The 17622-nt window shown below is 37.3% G+C and overlaps 1 protein-coding gene and 1 long non-coding RNA gene across 2 annotated transcripts; one reads left to right on the top strand and one right to left on the bottom strand.

Moving 5' to 3' along the window:
• Positions 1–215: 215 nt before the first annotated feature.
• Positions 216–15308, bottom strand: LOC104221875 (tryptophan--tRNA ligase, cytoplasmic-like). Its single transcript, XM_070161844.1, has 8 exons — positions 15286–15308; positions 9600–9785; positions 8886–8937; positions 8736–8801; positions 8345–8431; positions 5440–5533; positions 1405–1489; positions 216–444 (listed from the first exon to the last, which is right to left on the bottom strand). Exons 1-7 carry the CDS (start codon positions 15291–15293, stop codon positions 1458–1460), a joined length of 525 nt encoding a protein of 174 aa, XP_070017945.1. The 5' UTR covers positions 15294–15308; the 3' UTR covers positions 216–444; positions 1405–1457.
• Positions 11147–13628, top strand: LOC138878439 (uncharacterized). Its single transcript, XR_011402524.1, has 3 exons — positions 11147–11208; positions 11350–11418; positions 13319–13628. It is a non-coding gene; the product is annotated as an uncharacterized lncRNA (long non-coding RNA).
• Positions 15309–17622: the final 2314 nt, after the last annotated feature.

Below are 17622 nucleotides of genomic sequence, written 5' to 3'. Positions count from 1 at the left end.
TAAATGTCATTTAGTAGCGACTAAAGTGGCCACAAATGTTTTGACTAAACTATGTCGCCACTAAAAGTGATTTTCTCAACAATTATAACGATCAAAATTATATACATTTTCATGCCAGTAGGAACCTAATTCTCTAAAATTTCATATAGAGATATCCATATCAATTAACTATCAATATTAAAGCAACCAATAATGCTTGACAAATACCAAAACAATTTCTCAAGCCGAATATTATAAATATTATCATTACTGAAAAGTCAATTACATATATACTACCCGACACTTCATTGTGTATTGTGACTGTACGCATATACATATCCCCAAAACGATAAAATATTAAGTGCCTTGTAACTGCTCCTTGCCCGACACCATTGTAACTGCTCCTTGCCCGACACCATCCTTGAACGATACCACGGTTTAAGTGTCTTGTCCCTATTAGACAGACTGAAGAATCAGATAAATGATAGTTATAACAGTGGCAGAATACATAAAAAATTAAGTGCATGTATTACAACTTCAAACTAAACTAGTAAAAGTAGCTAAGAACTTCAACAACTGGACAATAAAAAATACTAAGCTACTAAAACCAGTTATTGGATACTAAAAGGCAAGACTTGAAGCTAGAATTGCCCAATATCTCTAATTCATAGTTTTCACCCAAAAAATGTAAAAACAGAACAAAAAGGCAAAATATTGAAAGTACTAGTACAAATCTATTGGACCAGCTATGGAGCCATACTGGATATGAAATGCTTTTCTTAAAGGGAACTATGTTTAATTCGAATATGGAAAGGTGTTTTCTTAAATCCTTTACAAATGCTATGATTAGAACTCATACATCTTGCCACTAAACATATTTATGTACAGCTGGTTTGGGACAGGGCTGCCAGCTTAACAACATGTAAATGTTAAGAGTAATATTCAGATACTTTCTTCATTTCATTTCTTTTGTTTTTTAGTTTGAAAACAAAAGTCAATGTATCTTGGCATTATCCTTGCAAGTGTAGTACCTAGTATGAAAATTTGTAAAAGACTTGATAGGAATTATGTTCACAAGACTAATTCCTACAACTATATATAGCTTAACTAGTACTTAGCATACTAGTAATATATTTCCTTTGCATAAACTAAAGTAGGGAATAGCCACTAGAAGTGCAGCTTTTAATTTCAACTTAGGAATCCTTCTCGGTCTTCCTCCTTATTTTGTAACTTCTGATTGATCAAGAATGAATAACTCAAAGGACCACAAACATTTCAAGATGTGAAGAAGATGAGACCCAATTCAAGAGAGTTTAAAGGGAACGATGCTACAGGGAACGATGGCCTAATGAGGGTACACTAATTCTTAGTAGTTTTTAAGGGGGCAATGTAGGTCGACAGTAAGAAAGAGAGAAAAAAGCATACCACAAGACTGATCACGAACTGGGCATAAAGTACAATTATATCTGATGTCCTTTCTAAATGGTAATAGCAGAAAAACTGAAAGAGCCTGATTGACATCGCATACCAGCCAGGGATTATGGTGTTAAGCCAAAACACATGCAAGAAAGACAGAAAAAAGCAGACCACAAGACTGATCAGATTGCCAAGTTTTGTCACAAGGAATCAGGAAATAAAAAAATAATTCCACAATGACACGAAGAGAGTAAAAGGACAGTTAAATGAGCAATCAGTGGACTCGTGCTAAACCAAGACAAGCAAGAGGCAGGAATAAACTTTGCAAGTAACCATCATGCTCTCCCTCACAATCATAAAAAGACCTGGGGGAACAATGCAAGAAACAGAGTATGGAGGCAGTTTGAACTATGTGGCTAAGAGGATAAAATGGTGAATCATTCCCTCTACTTAACAAGTACAAGTATCGGATAATTCCGTCCATCGAGATTTAGGCAAATGCAGACATGACTTGCAGGATACTTTTGTTTAACAGGTACAAATCATTCACAGGTTCAATTGCAGGATACTTTTGTTTAACAGAAATCAAACGGAAAAGGGAAATATGAATTTTATACAACTGCATTACAAACAGCCCTAAAAAGATGTAGCTTAGAATAGAATTCTCTCCTTCTAAATCAAGCAGACATGACTTGTGGTTGTTTTAAAGATTCTCAACCATTATTTGGCTCACTTATGCCTGCATACTCTATTTACTACCAAAGCAGTTAACCACAAATATAAGAAAAAATACTTGCTGATGTCTTCATACTTGTTTGTGGGCTAATAAATTGCTTATCTATACCAGGCACTCAACATATGCAACTGATTGAGCATGACACAGAAGGATAGCAAACGTAGGTAGATGATATAATACATAGATAATTGTGGTACTGGTATCTACAAGGGGACAAAGATAATGCAGATATCTTGGCGTAGTCTATCGGGGAATAGGTAGATGATATAATACATAGAATAAAACTAGGTTGGATGGACTGGAGTGGTGTTACTGGAGTATACCTAATGTGAAGAAGGAAAACAAACAGCTAATTTGAACAGAGAAATTGTGCAACTAATTGGTGAAGCAGGAAAATCACATGGTGGGCAGCAACAGATTTTCCTCAAATGAGTATAGTAAAATCAAATGAAGACGGGAAAGTACTAGTTAAGGAAAATCTGTTTAGTCACATAACAGCAACAGATTTTCCTCATTTGATTTTCCTTTGCATAAACTAAAGTAGGGAAAATAAATTGAAACAGTTATGTGACTCTGTTACTAAAAAATAAATTAGTATGCATATGAGTCACATAACAGATTCAATTTATTTTCCCGTTTCCAATAATTAAGGTGAATACAATTTAGTTATTTAATTTCAGGAAAAAGATGACTTAGCATTTAATAACAGTGATTAAGCACAGGACTGAGATCAATGATTATGCAAATCATGTTATCACAAAGATATTCATCCTAGACGGATGCTACAGATCGGCACAAGGCCCCAAACATGGCAATAAGCCCAATTATCAACAATACAGTGTGCGTATCAGCCGCCAATAATTATATTTAGCTCTCGGGATGGACCAAGTCACAATCCCCAATCATATACAATCCCGCACCTGCCATGGGGTGCGAGTCACGCCCTAACATAGCGTCACGATGTGATAAACCGGGGTTTCAAACCCTCCGGCCATCATCTATACAAACTACTCACCTCTAACCGGCCGTAGACTAGCCCGCGATGCCCTTTCCTCTTTGAATCGACCTCCTCACGCGTCGAATCTAGCCAAAACCACAACGAATACATCACATTACGCTATAGGATCAATACCCAATCGAAAATAATCGAAAAGCATCAATAATTCCGAAATTGACAAAACCCCAGCCCCGGGCCCGATTCTCGAAACTCAGAAATTTTTACAGAAAAGTGTTCTTCATCTTCTCCCGATTCCGTACATATAAAGAATACCAAAATCGGAGTCCGTTTGACCCCTCAAATCGACCCCTAAAGGTCTCATAATCTCAGCCCCAAAATCCTATTTTTCTACTGTTTTTCATGAATTAAAGGCTGGGATTATGGTTTATAATCACCTATAAACGAGTTTTAATAATCAAATAACTTACCTCTGCGATACCCACTGATTTTCTCTCTTAAAAATCGCCTCGGAAGCTTCTTCCCGTTCAAAAATTGGAAGAAAACTCGACCTGCTCATTATAGGTATACTGTTCACGCGTTTTAGCGCTCCCAATGAATTCTTTGTGAAATTCTAATGAATTTAGGCTTTTGCATCACTCAATTTGACCTTATAATGAAGCACATATATAGGTTTTAAGATTTGCAAATAGTGCAGGTTTTTAATACGCCATCAGGGGCAATTTCGTCATTAACTTGAAATCTGGGCAACCTTGGTAAAACGGCCATAAAATCCTAATACGATGTCCAAATTCGACGATTCTTTTTGCTACGGGTCCATAATTACGATACGGATCTAGTGCTTCATTCAAAACAGTAATCGGAGCTTATTTGTTCAATATGATATCATTTATGCCTGAAGAAACGACGTCGAAACATAAGAAAAACGAGCACAATGCAGCCCAAACCTATCCGAAACTCACCCGAACTCCTCGGGACCGCATACGAACATACTAAAACATCACATATGATCATTCAAACTTAGTTGCACTCTCAAAACACCAAAACTAACATCAAACAACAAATTTACATCGGATTCAAGCCTAAGTTCTTCTAAAACTTCTGAAACACACATTTGATCAAAAACCCAACCAAATCACCTCCGAATAACCTGAAATTTTGCACACACATTCCAAATCACCTAACGAAGCTACAACAACTCTCGGAATTCGATTCTGACTCCCGGATCAAAATCTCACCTATCAACCAGAGATCACCAAAATACTAACTTCGCCAAAATAGGCTAATTTCTTCACCGGACCTCCAAAAGTCATTCCGATTGCGCTCCTAGGTCTTAAATCATCCCCCGAAACTAGTCGAATCATCGAAAATCCATTCCGAGCCCTCTAACTCACAAGTCAATATCCGGTTGACTTTTCCAAACTAATTCTTCCTTAAAGAGACTAATTGTCTCATTTCTAACCAAACTATATCCGAATTACTTCCAATTCACCAAATACATATAATGAAACATATAGAAGCATAAGACGGGGAAATCGGGACGGAAATACATGAGACGACGGGTTGGGTCGTCACAGACATGGTCCTCAACAGTAGTTTTCTATTCAAATTATAAAGGATTATGTTCAACTATTTCCGCGACCCCAAACAAAAGCTGGAAACACAGGTATTCGACAAATTTGGAGTATTCGAAGATCTTTATCTTTTCTGCTTCGCAAATCCATGGATTGAGCAGTTAATAATCATAAGACTCAACCATAATGAATCAGTAATCACTATGTGTCTATTGCCAAACTAATGTTTATTCAAGAACCAGGTACGAGTCTATAGGTCAACCAAATGTCCCAAGGTACCATGAAATCGAAAAGCGCATTGTCTGGTCATGACCCCACGACAGCAAAGCAAACATCATAAAAATTTATCCTGGTCACATTTTTTAGTAGTAAAATTAATACTATACATTGACAATGCAATTTTGATATTTAGATCTGCAACAATTTCATTATTGTACTCTAGTTGATCATACATGTCATTGTTTGTTGTTAGTTTCTACTGTTTTCATGCATTATCAGTTCCAACAAGTACCATCAAATCTACCATGCCTACAAAGGGTAACTCCAAAAACAACCAAGTTCGCACAGAGAAGAATAGGACTTTGTGATACATAGCCACATGATGATACTGTTCAGTTATTTTCTGCCAAATGCACATCCAAAAAGGGGCAAAAACCAAGCTTTTTAGAATAAACTAGTCAAGCATGTGCTTGAGCTTAAAACTTTTATTTCAATCCATAGTTGAACAACACATAAAGCATTGAGTTTGACTTAAGTGTAAACCAGAAAAAGAAATAAACCTGCCAAAGCCAGCTTTAACCCCATTTTTATGTCTGGAATACTTGGAACCAGCACTCCTGTGTCCAACACATATATGCTAGGTTGATGTGAAATCTGTAGATAATGATGAATTAGCATCAGAAACAATAATATGCAACAGCAGACAATTCTATATAACATGATGCCGTGTAAATATAAAATCTAAAGGATTATCTGAACTATGCTTGAGCTATGCTTGCTATGCTGTCACTGTGCAATCAAAAATATGCATATGCTTGAGCTAGACAGTGCTCAATTAAGTACAAAAGAATTTCATACTCAAGGTTCGATTTCGAGACTTTTAATTAAGTACAAAAGAATTCCATTCATCCAAATTTATCTGCAATTCATTTGCAATCCTCTATAACTCGAAATAAAGATATGCTGATATAAATTTTTCCGTGTAAGAAAAGCAAAGTCCAAATGAAGATTAATCCTAGCTGTTTCACAATTTTTTGGCTAAGAAAGATATTACGCTCACATTAGTAAACGCAAGCAATCCACATATTAGGTAAGAGAGTAGACGACACTTGAGGCCCAGACCCCACTTGTGGAATTATACTAGGTCGTTGTTGTTGTTGTTGTAGAATCAGGGAGAAAAGTAACATAGTTCACAATTCTTGAGCAGAGATCAACCAAAGATCGTACTTGTATTTAGAAAAAGCATCAAACTATCTCTCTGGTTTTCATTTTGTTTTACCGTCACATAGACAAAAAAGAAAAGTTACTCTGTATTTGATCAATATTCATTTTATATGATCTCATATTTACAACAGTTCTTTGTCTGCCAACTTCTAGAAAAATATAACGAGACAATAACTTGAATCCTAGAAATATTATACCATCATTTGAACAGGAATATGACATGGCCCATCCGGCATTTTCCTTTGACAAGTCAAATATCTTTAGTAGAACATGTTGAAGAGCATCATCTATCCAGTCAATTCAGTTCCAAACTTGGAAGAGCTTGCGGAAGTAATGTGTTGTAAGGTGGGCTCTTTCCCTAAAACATATCTTGGTCTTCCACTGGGAGCTAAACACAAAGCTCTAGGTATTTGTAATGAAGTAATTGAAAATTTTGAAAAAAATGGCTTCCTGGAAAATGCAGTATCTCTCTTTGGGTGGTAGAATTACACTCATCAACAATGTGTTGGATAGCATTCCTACCTACTTCTTATCCCTGTTTCCAACCCCAGCAAAGGTTCAGAGGAGACTTGATCAATTAAGAAGAGATTTTCTATGAGAAGGATTTAGTTAAACTCACAAATTCCATCTGGTTAAATGGCCTCCTCAAAGTGCATGGAGGGTTAGGAAAAAAAGATCTCACTTTACACAATAAGAGTTTGTTAATGAAATGGCACCAGAGGTACAACATGGACAACCCGGGCTGTGGAAAGTTGTAATACAAGCAAAATATGGGGTGGCAAATAACTGGTGTAATAGACAAAGTAGACTGCCACATGGTTCTAAGCCATGGAAACACATTTCAAAGTTATGGGGTGACTTCCAACTCAAGCCATCATTCAAGCTTGGGAATTCTCATATTTCTTTCTGAAAAGACAGATGGTTAGGGACAGAGATTCTGAAAGACGAACACCCAAGTCTATTTTTACCAGCCAGCAACAAGGAATCCACTATTGGCAAGATAACGCAAGGGCACTGCAGTTCAGAAGAGATATCCAAGACTGGGAACTAAATGAACTGCTGAGATTGCTTTCAAAATTATCAAATATTAACGTCAACCCACAGGTGAAGGACAAGCTGGAATGGGGGGCTTCCAAAGATAGAATCTATACTGTCAAAAGAGGATATAACAATCTATGCTCCAATAAAGAGCTGATTGACAAATGGACATGGCAGCTTATATGGAGAACCAAACTCCCTATAAAAGTAATTGGTTTTATCTGGACAAGCCTATATGAAGCCTGCCTTACTCAAGACAACCTCAGTAGAAGAAGCATTCCGACAGTGAACGGATGCTTTATGTTTTATGTGCCAGGAGGAATTTGAACATGTTTTGTATGGAACATGTTTTATATGGAACATGCTTTTATCAGTTTTTGGACTTGATTGGGTCATGCTTTACAGTATCAAGGATGTTTATGAGAGCTGGTGCTCATGGAGAGTTGGGAAATCCATCAAGAAAACTTAGCAAATGGTGCCTGCTTATATTTTTTGGTGCATCTGCAATGAGAGAAATCATAGATGTTTTCATGGGATTTCAACTCCTAATCACTCTCTTAAAGCAACTAGTCTAATTAATTTATTTATTTAGTTGGTTCAACCAGACCCCTATAACTAGTTTTGAATTTTTTGGATTGTGTTTGTAGTTATGCAGGCCCCTGTAACTAGTTTTGAATTTTTTTGGATTGTGTCTGTAGTTATGCAGTAAGTTTTTGTATATGAGCAGCCACACTTTTGTTGTATATTTTTTGCTATGCGTCTTCTTGATGCCATTTAATAAAATTTTCTTACTTCATAAAAAAAAATAAAGATATTCATAAAGATGTTGCCAACTTAACAGTAGTGATGTGTACAATCAATAAAAGCCTCTCAATAAAACATATAAATCAAAGAAGAGCTCTTTACATGAGCTCAATGGTTTCTATCATAGTGGATGTTATAATTAGGATGTTATGAGGAGATCCTTGATGCCAATCAAGATTCCTTCTAATGATTGGGACATAACCATCACTCTCAGACAAAAGACACCCATCCGACTAACATACAACCAAAATTATTTTGTTGACAACAAAACATATTGCTCCATTAAAATAATTGCAAAACAAATTGCTTAATCATTCAAATATAATTAGAAATTATAAGGAATCACATGTCAAAAAAATTGAAGAAATCCGACAAAGAAATATAGGAGCAAGAACAAACCTGGTCTATGGCACATGGAATCAAGCAGCGAATGTTATCATTGCTAGAAAACAGATGAGGAAATGAACTTGGGAAGGATGGAACAGCCTGCAATTTTGTTATTCACCTGTCTAAGTTTCTCTATCATTCTAAACCCAATTCAAATTCCTCAATTTTGAGCAGAGGACGAGTCCATATAAAATTAAAAGCAAGCTACTATTCAGCCTTTTCGTTTTTGCGGTGTGTGTGTGTTTTGGGGGTTGGGGGGGATATAATGTATACTATTCCACCTTCTTCAGGCTCTCAACTTATCTATTTGCCATGAAAATAAGAAAACAAATACGAAACATAAGGCACATATACTTCACTAACTGGTGGAAAACTATGGCTATCACATTGAGGAGGAGGCTACCTGAACTGGTGGAAAACTAACTTTCCCAATGTGATCTTCACCTGTGAAACCAAAAATGCCAACCACCTGAAAAACAAACCGCATAGCGTAATAGGTCAAAAGCCTCTTAACATAAGATGCTCCTGTGGATGTAAAGTAAGCAGAAATCACCTTATTGTATGTGACACATTTTGCAACCTTCACCATGTTCTTGTAAAAGGCACTATGCAAAAAGTTCTTGTTAGAAACGGACCATAAAACTATGTAAATACAACTCCTGGAGCTGTACACACAGAGCAGAAAGAAAACACAAGTTGATTGCATCCTTGTACGACTACGACCACTTAAATTCTACTTGTGACCATAACAACAACCCAGTGAAATCTCACAAGTGGAGTCTGGGGAGGGTAATGTGTACGCACGCCTTACCTCTGCCTTATGAAGGTGGAGAGGCTGTTTCTGATAGACCCTCTGCTCAAAATTAAATTCTACTTATGACATAACATGTAAAGCTAAAATTTCCATTCTAAAAGGCAACTTTCAGTCTAATCACTTCCATAGCAACAAATAGAAACATGAAAACCAAATTACATAGTCACCTCCTCTCCCCGCCCCCCTAAAGAAAAGATATTGTTACATTGAGGACACTTCCCATAAAAAAATCCCAACACTCATGTCATGCTGTATCAGTTGCTTTAGTCATCTGTTAGATATTATTTTCAACTGTTTAACTCAAAATATCACCAAAATAGAATCTTTATACTGTATACAGCTCCTTGTATGATTACCGTATGTATACTTGCTTACCTACTAAACACTGAAAAATATCAAAAAAGGATTCTCATACCAAACACAATCAGGGAAAAAACAAAGCTACTCACTTACCCACCAACATAATCGAAATCAGAGAAAATGAAAGTCTTGGAAACATCAAATCCACACGCTATAATATCTTTAGCATTCTCACGAGCAAGTCTTTGGCTTTCTTCCACGGACAAATTCTTCCACATATATTTCTCATCATCTGTCAATTGTATTACTAGCGGCACTTTAAATGCATCCTGCAATAATCTAAACACAACAAAAACAAAATAAATTCACACCAAAAAAAAACTTCTTTTAAAAAAATTTGCAATCAAGTCCTCCCAATTAATTTAATTACTTTGTGAACATGAAGGGGATAAGGTGACCCAAATGCAAGGCTTCAGAGGAAGGTCCTCTGCCAGTATATAGATAGAACTTTTGCCCTTTTTCATAAGCGTCCAATATATCGTTGAAATCACGATGAGCGAAGAAAACTCTGCGGCGGAGGAAAACGTGAACCGGCCGATTCGTGAGGCGTTGAACACGCTGGATTAAGGATTCGTCGAGCCTCTGGCAACCGAATTTATCGATTAATTTGTCGTAGTCAATCTTGCCACCGTCTTTTGCTGATACTTCCCATGGGTTCACTACTTGCTCCTCCTCTTCCACCACCTCTTTCGCCTCCTCCCTTTTCTCCATTGTTGTTGTCACAACTCCATATCAATAAAAACGAGAGTATACGTACGCGTAACTCAGTTCTTTAATTACGAATAAATCAAGTTTTTAAAAGCGGTAAAAAGATAATTGCACATAGGTTTTAAAAAATGAGTAGTTAAATAATTAAGCAAATTATAAATTGCTAAGTGACCGTGCTAGAACCACGGTATCCGGGGGTGTCTAACACCTTCCCCCAGGTTAACAAAATTCCTTATTTAGAATTTCTGGTTCGCAGACTCTTAAGGTCGAAACTTCCTCGATTTGGGATTTAAAATAAACCGGTGACTTGGGACACCATAATTTATTTCAAGTGGCGACTCTGATCAGATAAATAATCTCATTTTGAATAATGTCACTTAAAGTGAAAAAACTCCCTTATACTACCTTCGGGTGGGTAAAAAGGAGGTGTGACAGAGCTGAAACAACGCCATGTCCTGTCTAATCACCTCTCTCCAGTACTTTTTAGGCCTACCTCGACCTATTCTCATACTCGCCATGGCCAACCTTTCACACCTCCTAACTAGAGCATTAATGTTTCTCCTTTTAACATATCCGAACCATCTCAGCCTCGACTCCCGCAGGTCGAAGCTGCCAAGTCTTCCGAACCGGAGGCCCTGCCTTGTGGTGAGGAGGCTCTGAAGAAAGATACAGGTAAAGCCCTAGAATCTCCCGAGGTCGAGATTGTTCCTCGGCCATCAACAAGCACACCTGAGGGGGCAGGTTCAAAAATCCGTAACACTAAAGAAAATGCCCGAGCGATTTGCTCGGGGCCATGACATTAGGTCATTCTCCCTCTCTGCCGTCTTACTCCGATGAGGCCGTAAGAGAGGCTCGGGACTTGCAGATGCCTGACGTACGCGGAGTCTCCAGTGAAGAAGATCTTTTACGGGATTGGTTTATCGGGGTCGATGATGCCGTTGAACTCAATGACGCATCTACCTTCTTCGAAGAGGCTCAACGTCTTTTCACTCGAGTAAGCATCAACTCCTACTTGTTGCAACTTTATTTTTCTTCTTCTTCTTCTCCTCACCCATTTCCTTTTTTCTATGTAGGCTGTTGCTAGCTTAAGTTACAGACTTTGCCTTTGCTCAACACTGATTTTGAATCTCCTTAGATTATGATAGATTGAGTTGACTTGTTTGAAGAGTTGCTTGGAAGGTATTAAGGACTCAACAAGTTTAAGGTATGTTAAGGTACTTCCCTCATTCTTTTGGCATGATCTAAAGTGAAATGAACATAAACAATACGCTATTTCATAACGGTTCTACTCCTAGCAACTAAGGCTACCCATATTGTTCTTTCCTTATAAAGTCATTATATAAATGTATGTATGATCCTTGAATCCTATTGAGTTTCATATTAATGGTATGGATGTCCATAATGTTAGTTAAAGGTACAACGACATTATGTCACTCCGAAAGGTTTAGAACGTGATTCCATGAGTCCAGCATGCATTATATCTATATATCTATTTTACTCTACTAAGTCGTGCTATAGTTGACCGGGTACGACACCTATTGTGCGACCACTAATCAGGTGGGTTTACCGATCTCCACGTGGCGGGGTACGATTCTACCAAGCCTTGTGATGGTCGGGTACGCTTTTACCGAGTCCTCTTTGAGGCCGGGTATGATAAGATGATGATGATGCCGACAAAGGCGTATGTTTTTAAAAGTTTATGTATATATATGTATTATGCATTTCATATTAGTAGCCCCCTAGAGGCACTCCAATGTTACAGATTGTATCTCCTCTATCTCTCTTTACATTACTGTTCTTGTTTACACTTTCCTGCCTTACACACTCGGTGCTTTATTCGTACTGACGTCCTTTTTGCCTAGGGATGCTGCGTTTAATGCCCGTAGGTCCCGATATACAGGTTAACATTCCTTCCTAGTAGGCTATTAGCTCAGCGGAAGGTGTTGGTGCACTCCACTTGCTCCGGAGTTGCCTATTTGGTCAGTATGAACATATTGATTGGTATGGCGGGGCCCTGTCCTCACCTTTATGATGTGTATGTACTCTTAGAGGCTTGTAGACAGATGTCATGTATATGAAAGATTGTATGGCCTTATCGGCCTATGTTCAGTGTACGAGTGTTCATTTTGGTCTTATAGGACCGTATGTCACATGTATAAGTTTGTATTACATGTTGAGTCGTCCTATGTCAAGCATTCCCTTATGTTTTATTCTGGTTATATCATGGCGGCCCTTCCGGCCCATTTACCCATGATGGTATGATAAGAAAGATATGCTACGTTGGTACTCGATTGGGTAAGACATCGGGTGCCCGTTGCGGCCCTCCAATTTGGGTCGTGACAAAATGACTTAGCTACAAAATAGCAAACTATCTAAAATATAGGCATTCACTCTATGTACAGTTCTATTCATAACATGTACACTTTTTTAATTGGAGTATCTTTTTATACAAAAGTTTAATGACATTCTCTTTCCCCCCACAAGTTTCTGTTTGTGACACTTAAAACCTTCTTATCTATCAACATTCAGCCATTCTAAGGTTTTTGCTCTTTCTCTCTAAATCTCTGAACCCACTAGAATAACATTACAGCTGTAGACATGTAATTTTTTATCCTCCCCAAGATTTTACACATTTTAGTGTTAAATATTTAGTTTAGGCCTAATATCGCTATTTTGACTATTTTAAAATTTTTTGCTTTATTCACCTTAAAAATAAAAAACTACAAAAAATATTTTCCTTTAATTTAGTTAATTAATATTTTTGTCTAGCAATTTTTAAAATATATCTTATTTGTGAAACTGAAAACCACAAAAATAGTCACATGATTTGTGGGTTTACTACACTAGTATTAGCTTTATTAGTTAGTGTTATCATAATATGTTTTTAAAAGAAAAAAAGTAAATATCTTTTAATTTTTAATGGGATCATTGTGAATTATTCTTATAGTATAATTTGAGTTGGGAGTAATGTCATATTTGGTTCTCGTAGTTAGTGGGGTTCATTTTGACTTTTAAAAGTTTTCTTTACATAATTGAAGAACAAAAAAAAAGGAAAGAGCTCATGAATTTTGTCACTTTCTCTAAGGAATTACTCCTCTCCTCAGGTGACAAAATCACTCATATAATACAATATCATCAACCCACCAAAAGAGGAGGAGGAACGAGCGGAACCCTAAGAAGAAAAAGAGCCGCAACAGTGAAAAACGGACGACCCCATCCCGATCCTATCTTCATCTCGAGCCTTCTGCCATGGTTTCTTCCTAACCATCAACGACCAGACGCTGAAACCTAACGAACTTTCGTTCGTCATCATCTTCTCCGTATCTGAATACACACACATACAAACAGGGATGGGAATTTCAGTCCGAAAAAAATCGAGTGAACAATAGTGAGAACAGATCTGGGACGAGCCAAAACAAGGTCAAACTCAATCCAATTTGAAGCGACGTTCAGTTGCCGAGGTTGTACTCAAATAAGGAGTAGAAAGCAATTTTTCCAACAATATCATTGTGTAAAGCCCTTCTCGGTGTTGACGATCTCTTTGCTGGGTAAGTTATTTTTATTGAAATTCTAAACTTTTTGGTGATTGCATGTTTGGTATTCCTCTCAAAATTCTGAAATGAGATGTTGTGTGGTATGGGTCTGTTATTTTTCCTGATATTTTTCGACAAAGTTCCAAAGAGCAGTTTTTTACGCGATTCTTTGTTGTGTGGTATGCCCTAAGTTTCTTATTTCTGAGAGTGAAAAAACCACTGCCTTATGTGTAGATATGATACTGCTCTTGCTGCACAAACAATTGATTTTCTGCACAAGAAAATCTCTGCCTTATGGGTTTTAGTTGTTGGACTTTTCAAGAGTTATGTTTGTAACTCTTTTCTGATACATTGTGTGATGCTTGGTATTTTGATATGTATTTTAATTAGAAGGTTGCCCTATTACTTTTTAGAATTAAAACCAAAAACTGCTCTTCTCTATTACCCGATGTCTTACCCAATCGAGTACCAACGTAGCATATCTTTCTTATCATACCATCATGGGTAAATGGGCCGGAAGGGCCGCCATGATATAACCAGAATAAAACATAAGGGAATGCTTGACATAGGACGACCCAACATGTAATACAAACTTATACATGTGACATACGGTCCTATAAGACCAAAATGAACACTCGTACACTGAACATAGGCCGATAAGGCCATACAATCTTTCATATACATGACATCTGTCTACAAGCCTCTAAGAGTACATACACATCATAAAGGTGAGGACAGGGCCCCGCCATACCAATCAATATGTTCATACTGACCAAATAGGCAACTCCGGAGCAAGTGGAGTGCACCAACACCTTCCGCTGAGCTAATAGCCTACTAGGAAGGAATGTTAACCTGTATATCGGGACCTACGGGCATTAAACGCAGCATCCCTAGGCAAAAAGGACGTCAGTACGAATAAAGCACCGAGTGTGTAAGGCAGGAAAGTGTAAACAAGAACAGTAATGTAAAGAGAGATAGAGGAGATACAATCTGTAACATTGGAGTGCCTCTAGGGGGCTACTAATATGAAATGCATAATACATATATATACATAAACTTTTAAAAACATACGCCTTTGTCGGCATCATCATCATCTTATCATACCCGGCCTCAAAGAGGACTCGGTAAAAGCGTACCCGACCATCACAAGGCTTGGTAGAATCGTACCCCACCACGTGGAGATCGGTAAACCCACCTGATTAGTGGTCGCACAATAGGTGTCGTACCCGGCCAACTATAGCACGACTTAGTAGAGTAAAATAGATATATAGATATAATGCATGCTGGACTCATGGAATCACGTTCTAAACCTTTCGGAGTGACATAAGGTCGTTGTACCTTTAACTAACATTATGGACATCCATACCATTAATATGAAACACAATAGGATTCAAGGATCATACATACATTTATATAATGACTTTATAAGGAAAGAACAATATGGGTAGCCTTAGTTGCTAGGAGTAGAACCGTTATGAAATAGCGTATTGTTTATGTTCATTTCACTTTAGATCATGCCAAAAGAATGAGGGAAGTACCTTAACATACTTTAAACTTGTTGAGCCCTTAATACCTTCCAAGCAACTCTTCAAACAAGTCAACTCAATCTATCATAATCTAAGGAGATTCAAAATCAGTGTTGAGCAAAGGCAAAGTCTGTAACTTAAGCTAGCAACAGCCTACATAGAAAAAAGGAAATGGGTAAGGAGAAGAAGAAGAAGAAGAAAAAGAAAGTTGCAACAAGTTGGAGTTGATGCTTACTCGAGTGAAAAGACGTTGAGCCTCTTCGAAGAAGGTAGATGCGTCATTGAGTTCAACGGCATCATCGACCCCGATAAACCAATCCCGTAAAAGATCTTCTTCACTGGAGACTCCGCCTACGTCAGGCATCTGCAAGTCCCGAGCCTCTCTTACGGCCTCATCGGAGTAAGACGGCAGAGAGGGAGAATGACCTAATGTCATGGCCCCGAGCAAATCGCTCGGGCATTTTCTAAGTAAGAATTATTTTAACCCGGGGGAAGGTGTTAGGCACCCCCGGATTCCGTGGTTCTAGCACGGTCGCTTAGCAATTTATAATTTGCTTAATTATTTAACTACTCATTTTTTAAAATCTATGTGCAATTATCTTTTTATCGTTTTTAAAAACTTGATTTATTCGTAATTAAAGAACTGTGTTATGCGTACGTATACTCTTTTCTTTTGGCGCATCAAAAATCATGTCACGCGAGCGTGTCCACAATTAATAACGCTTTGTTTATTTTGTTTAAGAAAAGTTTGGTTGAAGTTGCGCAAACGCATCCCTCGATTTTTTTTAAAACGAGATTCGTAATTGTGTTACGCGAACGTATACACGGTCACGATTGTTTGATTTATTAGGAGCGTGCTTAAAACATTTTCTACGAGTGCTTCAAGAGTTGATTGTTTCGTATGCGCTTGAATCTGTTTGTGGAAATCTAAAATTTAAGAAATTTTTGCGGAAGGAAAGAGGTGGATTGATTATGGTAAGAGGAGCTAGTTTATGAATTGTCATAAAAATGGGCTAACTCTAAAATGGATCAACAATGTTATTATAGAAATGGGCCTCGCATATTTTCTGTTTCTAGGCCCAAAATTCTTTTACTCCAAAATTAAATCCATAACCAATGTAAAAGCCCAACCTTTCACCTACTCCTAGCAACTTCCCCCCTCCCCCAGATATTTACATTAGATTAAAATATTCTTGCAAAAAAAAAAAAACTAATAATCTAATCAACGTTCAAACAAAGAAAAATCAAAGGAAACATTGGCATGATTTCATGTAATTATCAAATAAGACATAATAACAGTAAAAGAATGAAGCAACAGTAGGAATTGGACTGAGCACCAATTCAAACAATAACAGGCTTTCTTAAACGCATAAAGCTCTATTTTTAACTTTAAACAAATTCTTGAAGATTCAGTATAAAAATGATACAAAATTAAGCAACAAAATACCATTTAATCTCATTCAACTGCTAAACAGATTCAACAAAGAAATTAAAGAAAAAGCGATATATAGAGTGATATGAATCAAACGGGGAATAGATAAACAGAAGTGAACCTGAATCGACTTGCGAGAAAAAGAAAAGAAAACAACTACCGGAATCCGACAATCCACAGGAACGGAGACCTCCAAACGGACCTCAAATCTACTGGGTTTGGGTGGTGCTTTCAAGCTGCTTTTCGGGATGGTTTGGGAGTTGATTCGGGTCTGTTTTTAAGCTAGTTTCAAGCTGAAATTTGTGGAGAATTTTACTGGTTTTTCAGCGAAGAAGCAGTTGAATTTTCTGTTGTTGTTTGAAGCTTTAGGGACTGGCTTTCATGGTGGAATCAGCTAGTTTTTGAGGTATTTTCAGGTTGTCTTAATGGCTGAAAAGGTGTGCTTCATGGCTGCTTAGGAGCGAAGAAGATGAAGCTCAAAGGGAACAGCTCTGTTGAAGAAGCAGCAACGGCTGGAGATTATCGCCTAAAGAGCTTAGGATGTTCTCTAGCTTTTGGAGAAGATGAAGCACTGGGTGTTTTTCGATGGCTGGAGATGATGACTGCCGTTTTTTGTGTAGTCAAGGTCTACGGCCTTTTTCATTTTAGAAGTTATGTGTTATTTTATAGGGGGTAAGATTAGTTTAGGTCAAATAGAGTATGGGCTCAATGTTTTGGGTTTGAAAGAATTTTGGTCATGAATTTGGGGCTAATTAACTTTGGGTAGGAAGACTAAATAAAAATCTTTTTTTTTTCATTTTTTCTTTTTCTTTGGTTTTAAAATCTAATAAAATCCTAAATTAATCATAAATCAATCTAATTTGTAAAAATTAAAATTGTTTATCTATTAAAATAACTAGTTAACTTAAAACTAAATG

The sequence above is a fragment of the Nicotiana sylvestris genome, chromosome 1 (assembly GCF_000393655.2).
Source record: "Nicotiana sylvestris chromosome 1, ASM39365v2, whole genome shotgun sequence".
Classification (NCBI taxonomy): domain Eukaryota; kingdom Viridiplantae; phylum Streptophyta; class Magnoliopsida; order Solanales; family Solanaceae; genus Nicotiana; species Nicotiana sylvestris.
The sequence above is the reverse complement of the archived record's forward strand: the minus strand, read 5'-3'. Positions and strand labels throughout refer to the sequence as shown.

Bases quoted from the DNA above. Each gene is read 5' to 3' on its own strand.
- LOC104221875 (XM_070161844.1), bottom strand. The intron at 8,432-8,735 runs GTAGCCTCCTCC...ACAAAATTGCAG, and splicing joins TTAGTTTTCCACCAGTTCAG to GCTGTTCCATCCTTCCCAAG. The intron at 5,534-8,344 runs GTTTGTTCTTGC...CATTATCTACAG, and splicing joins TTCCATGTGCCATAGACCAG to ATTTCACATCAACCTAGCAT.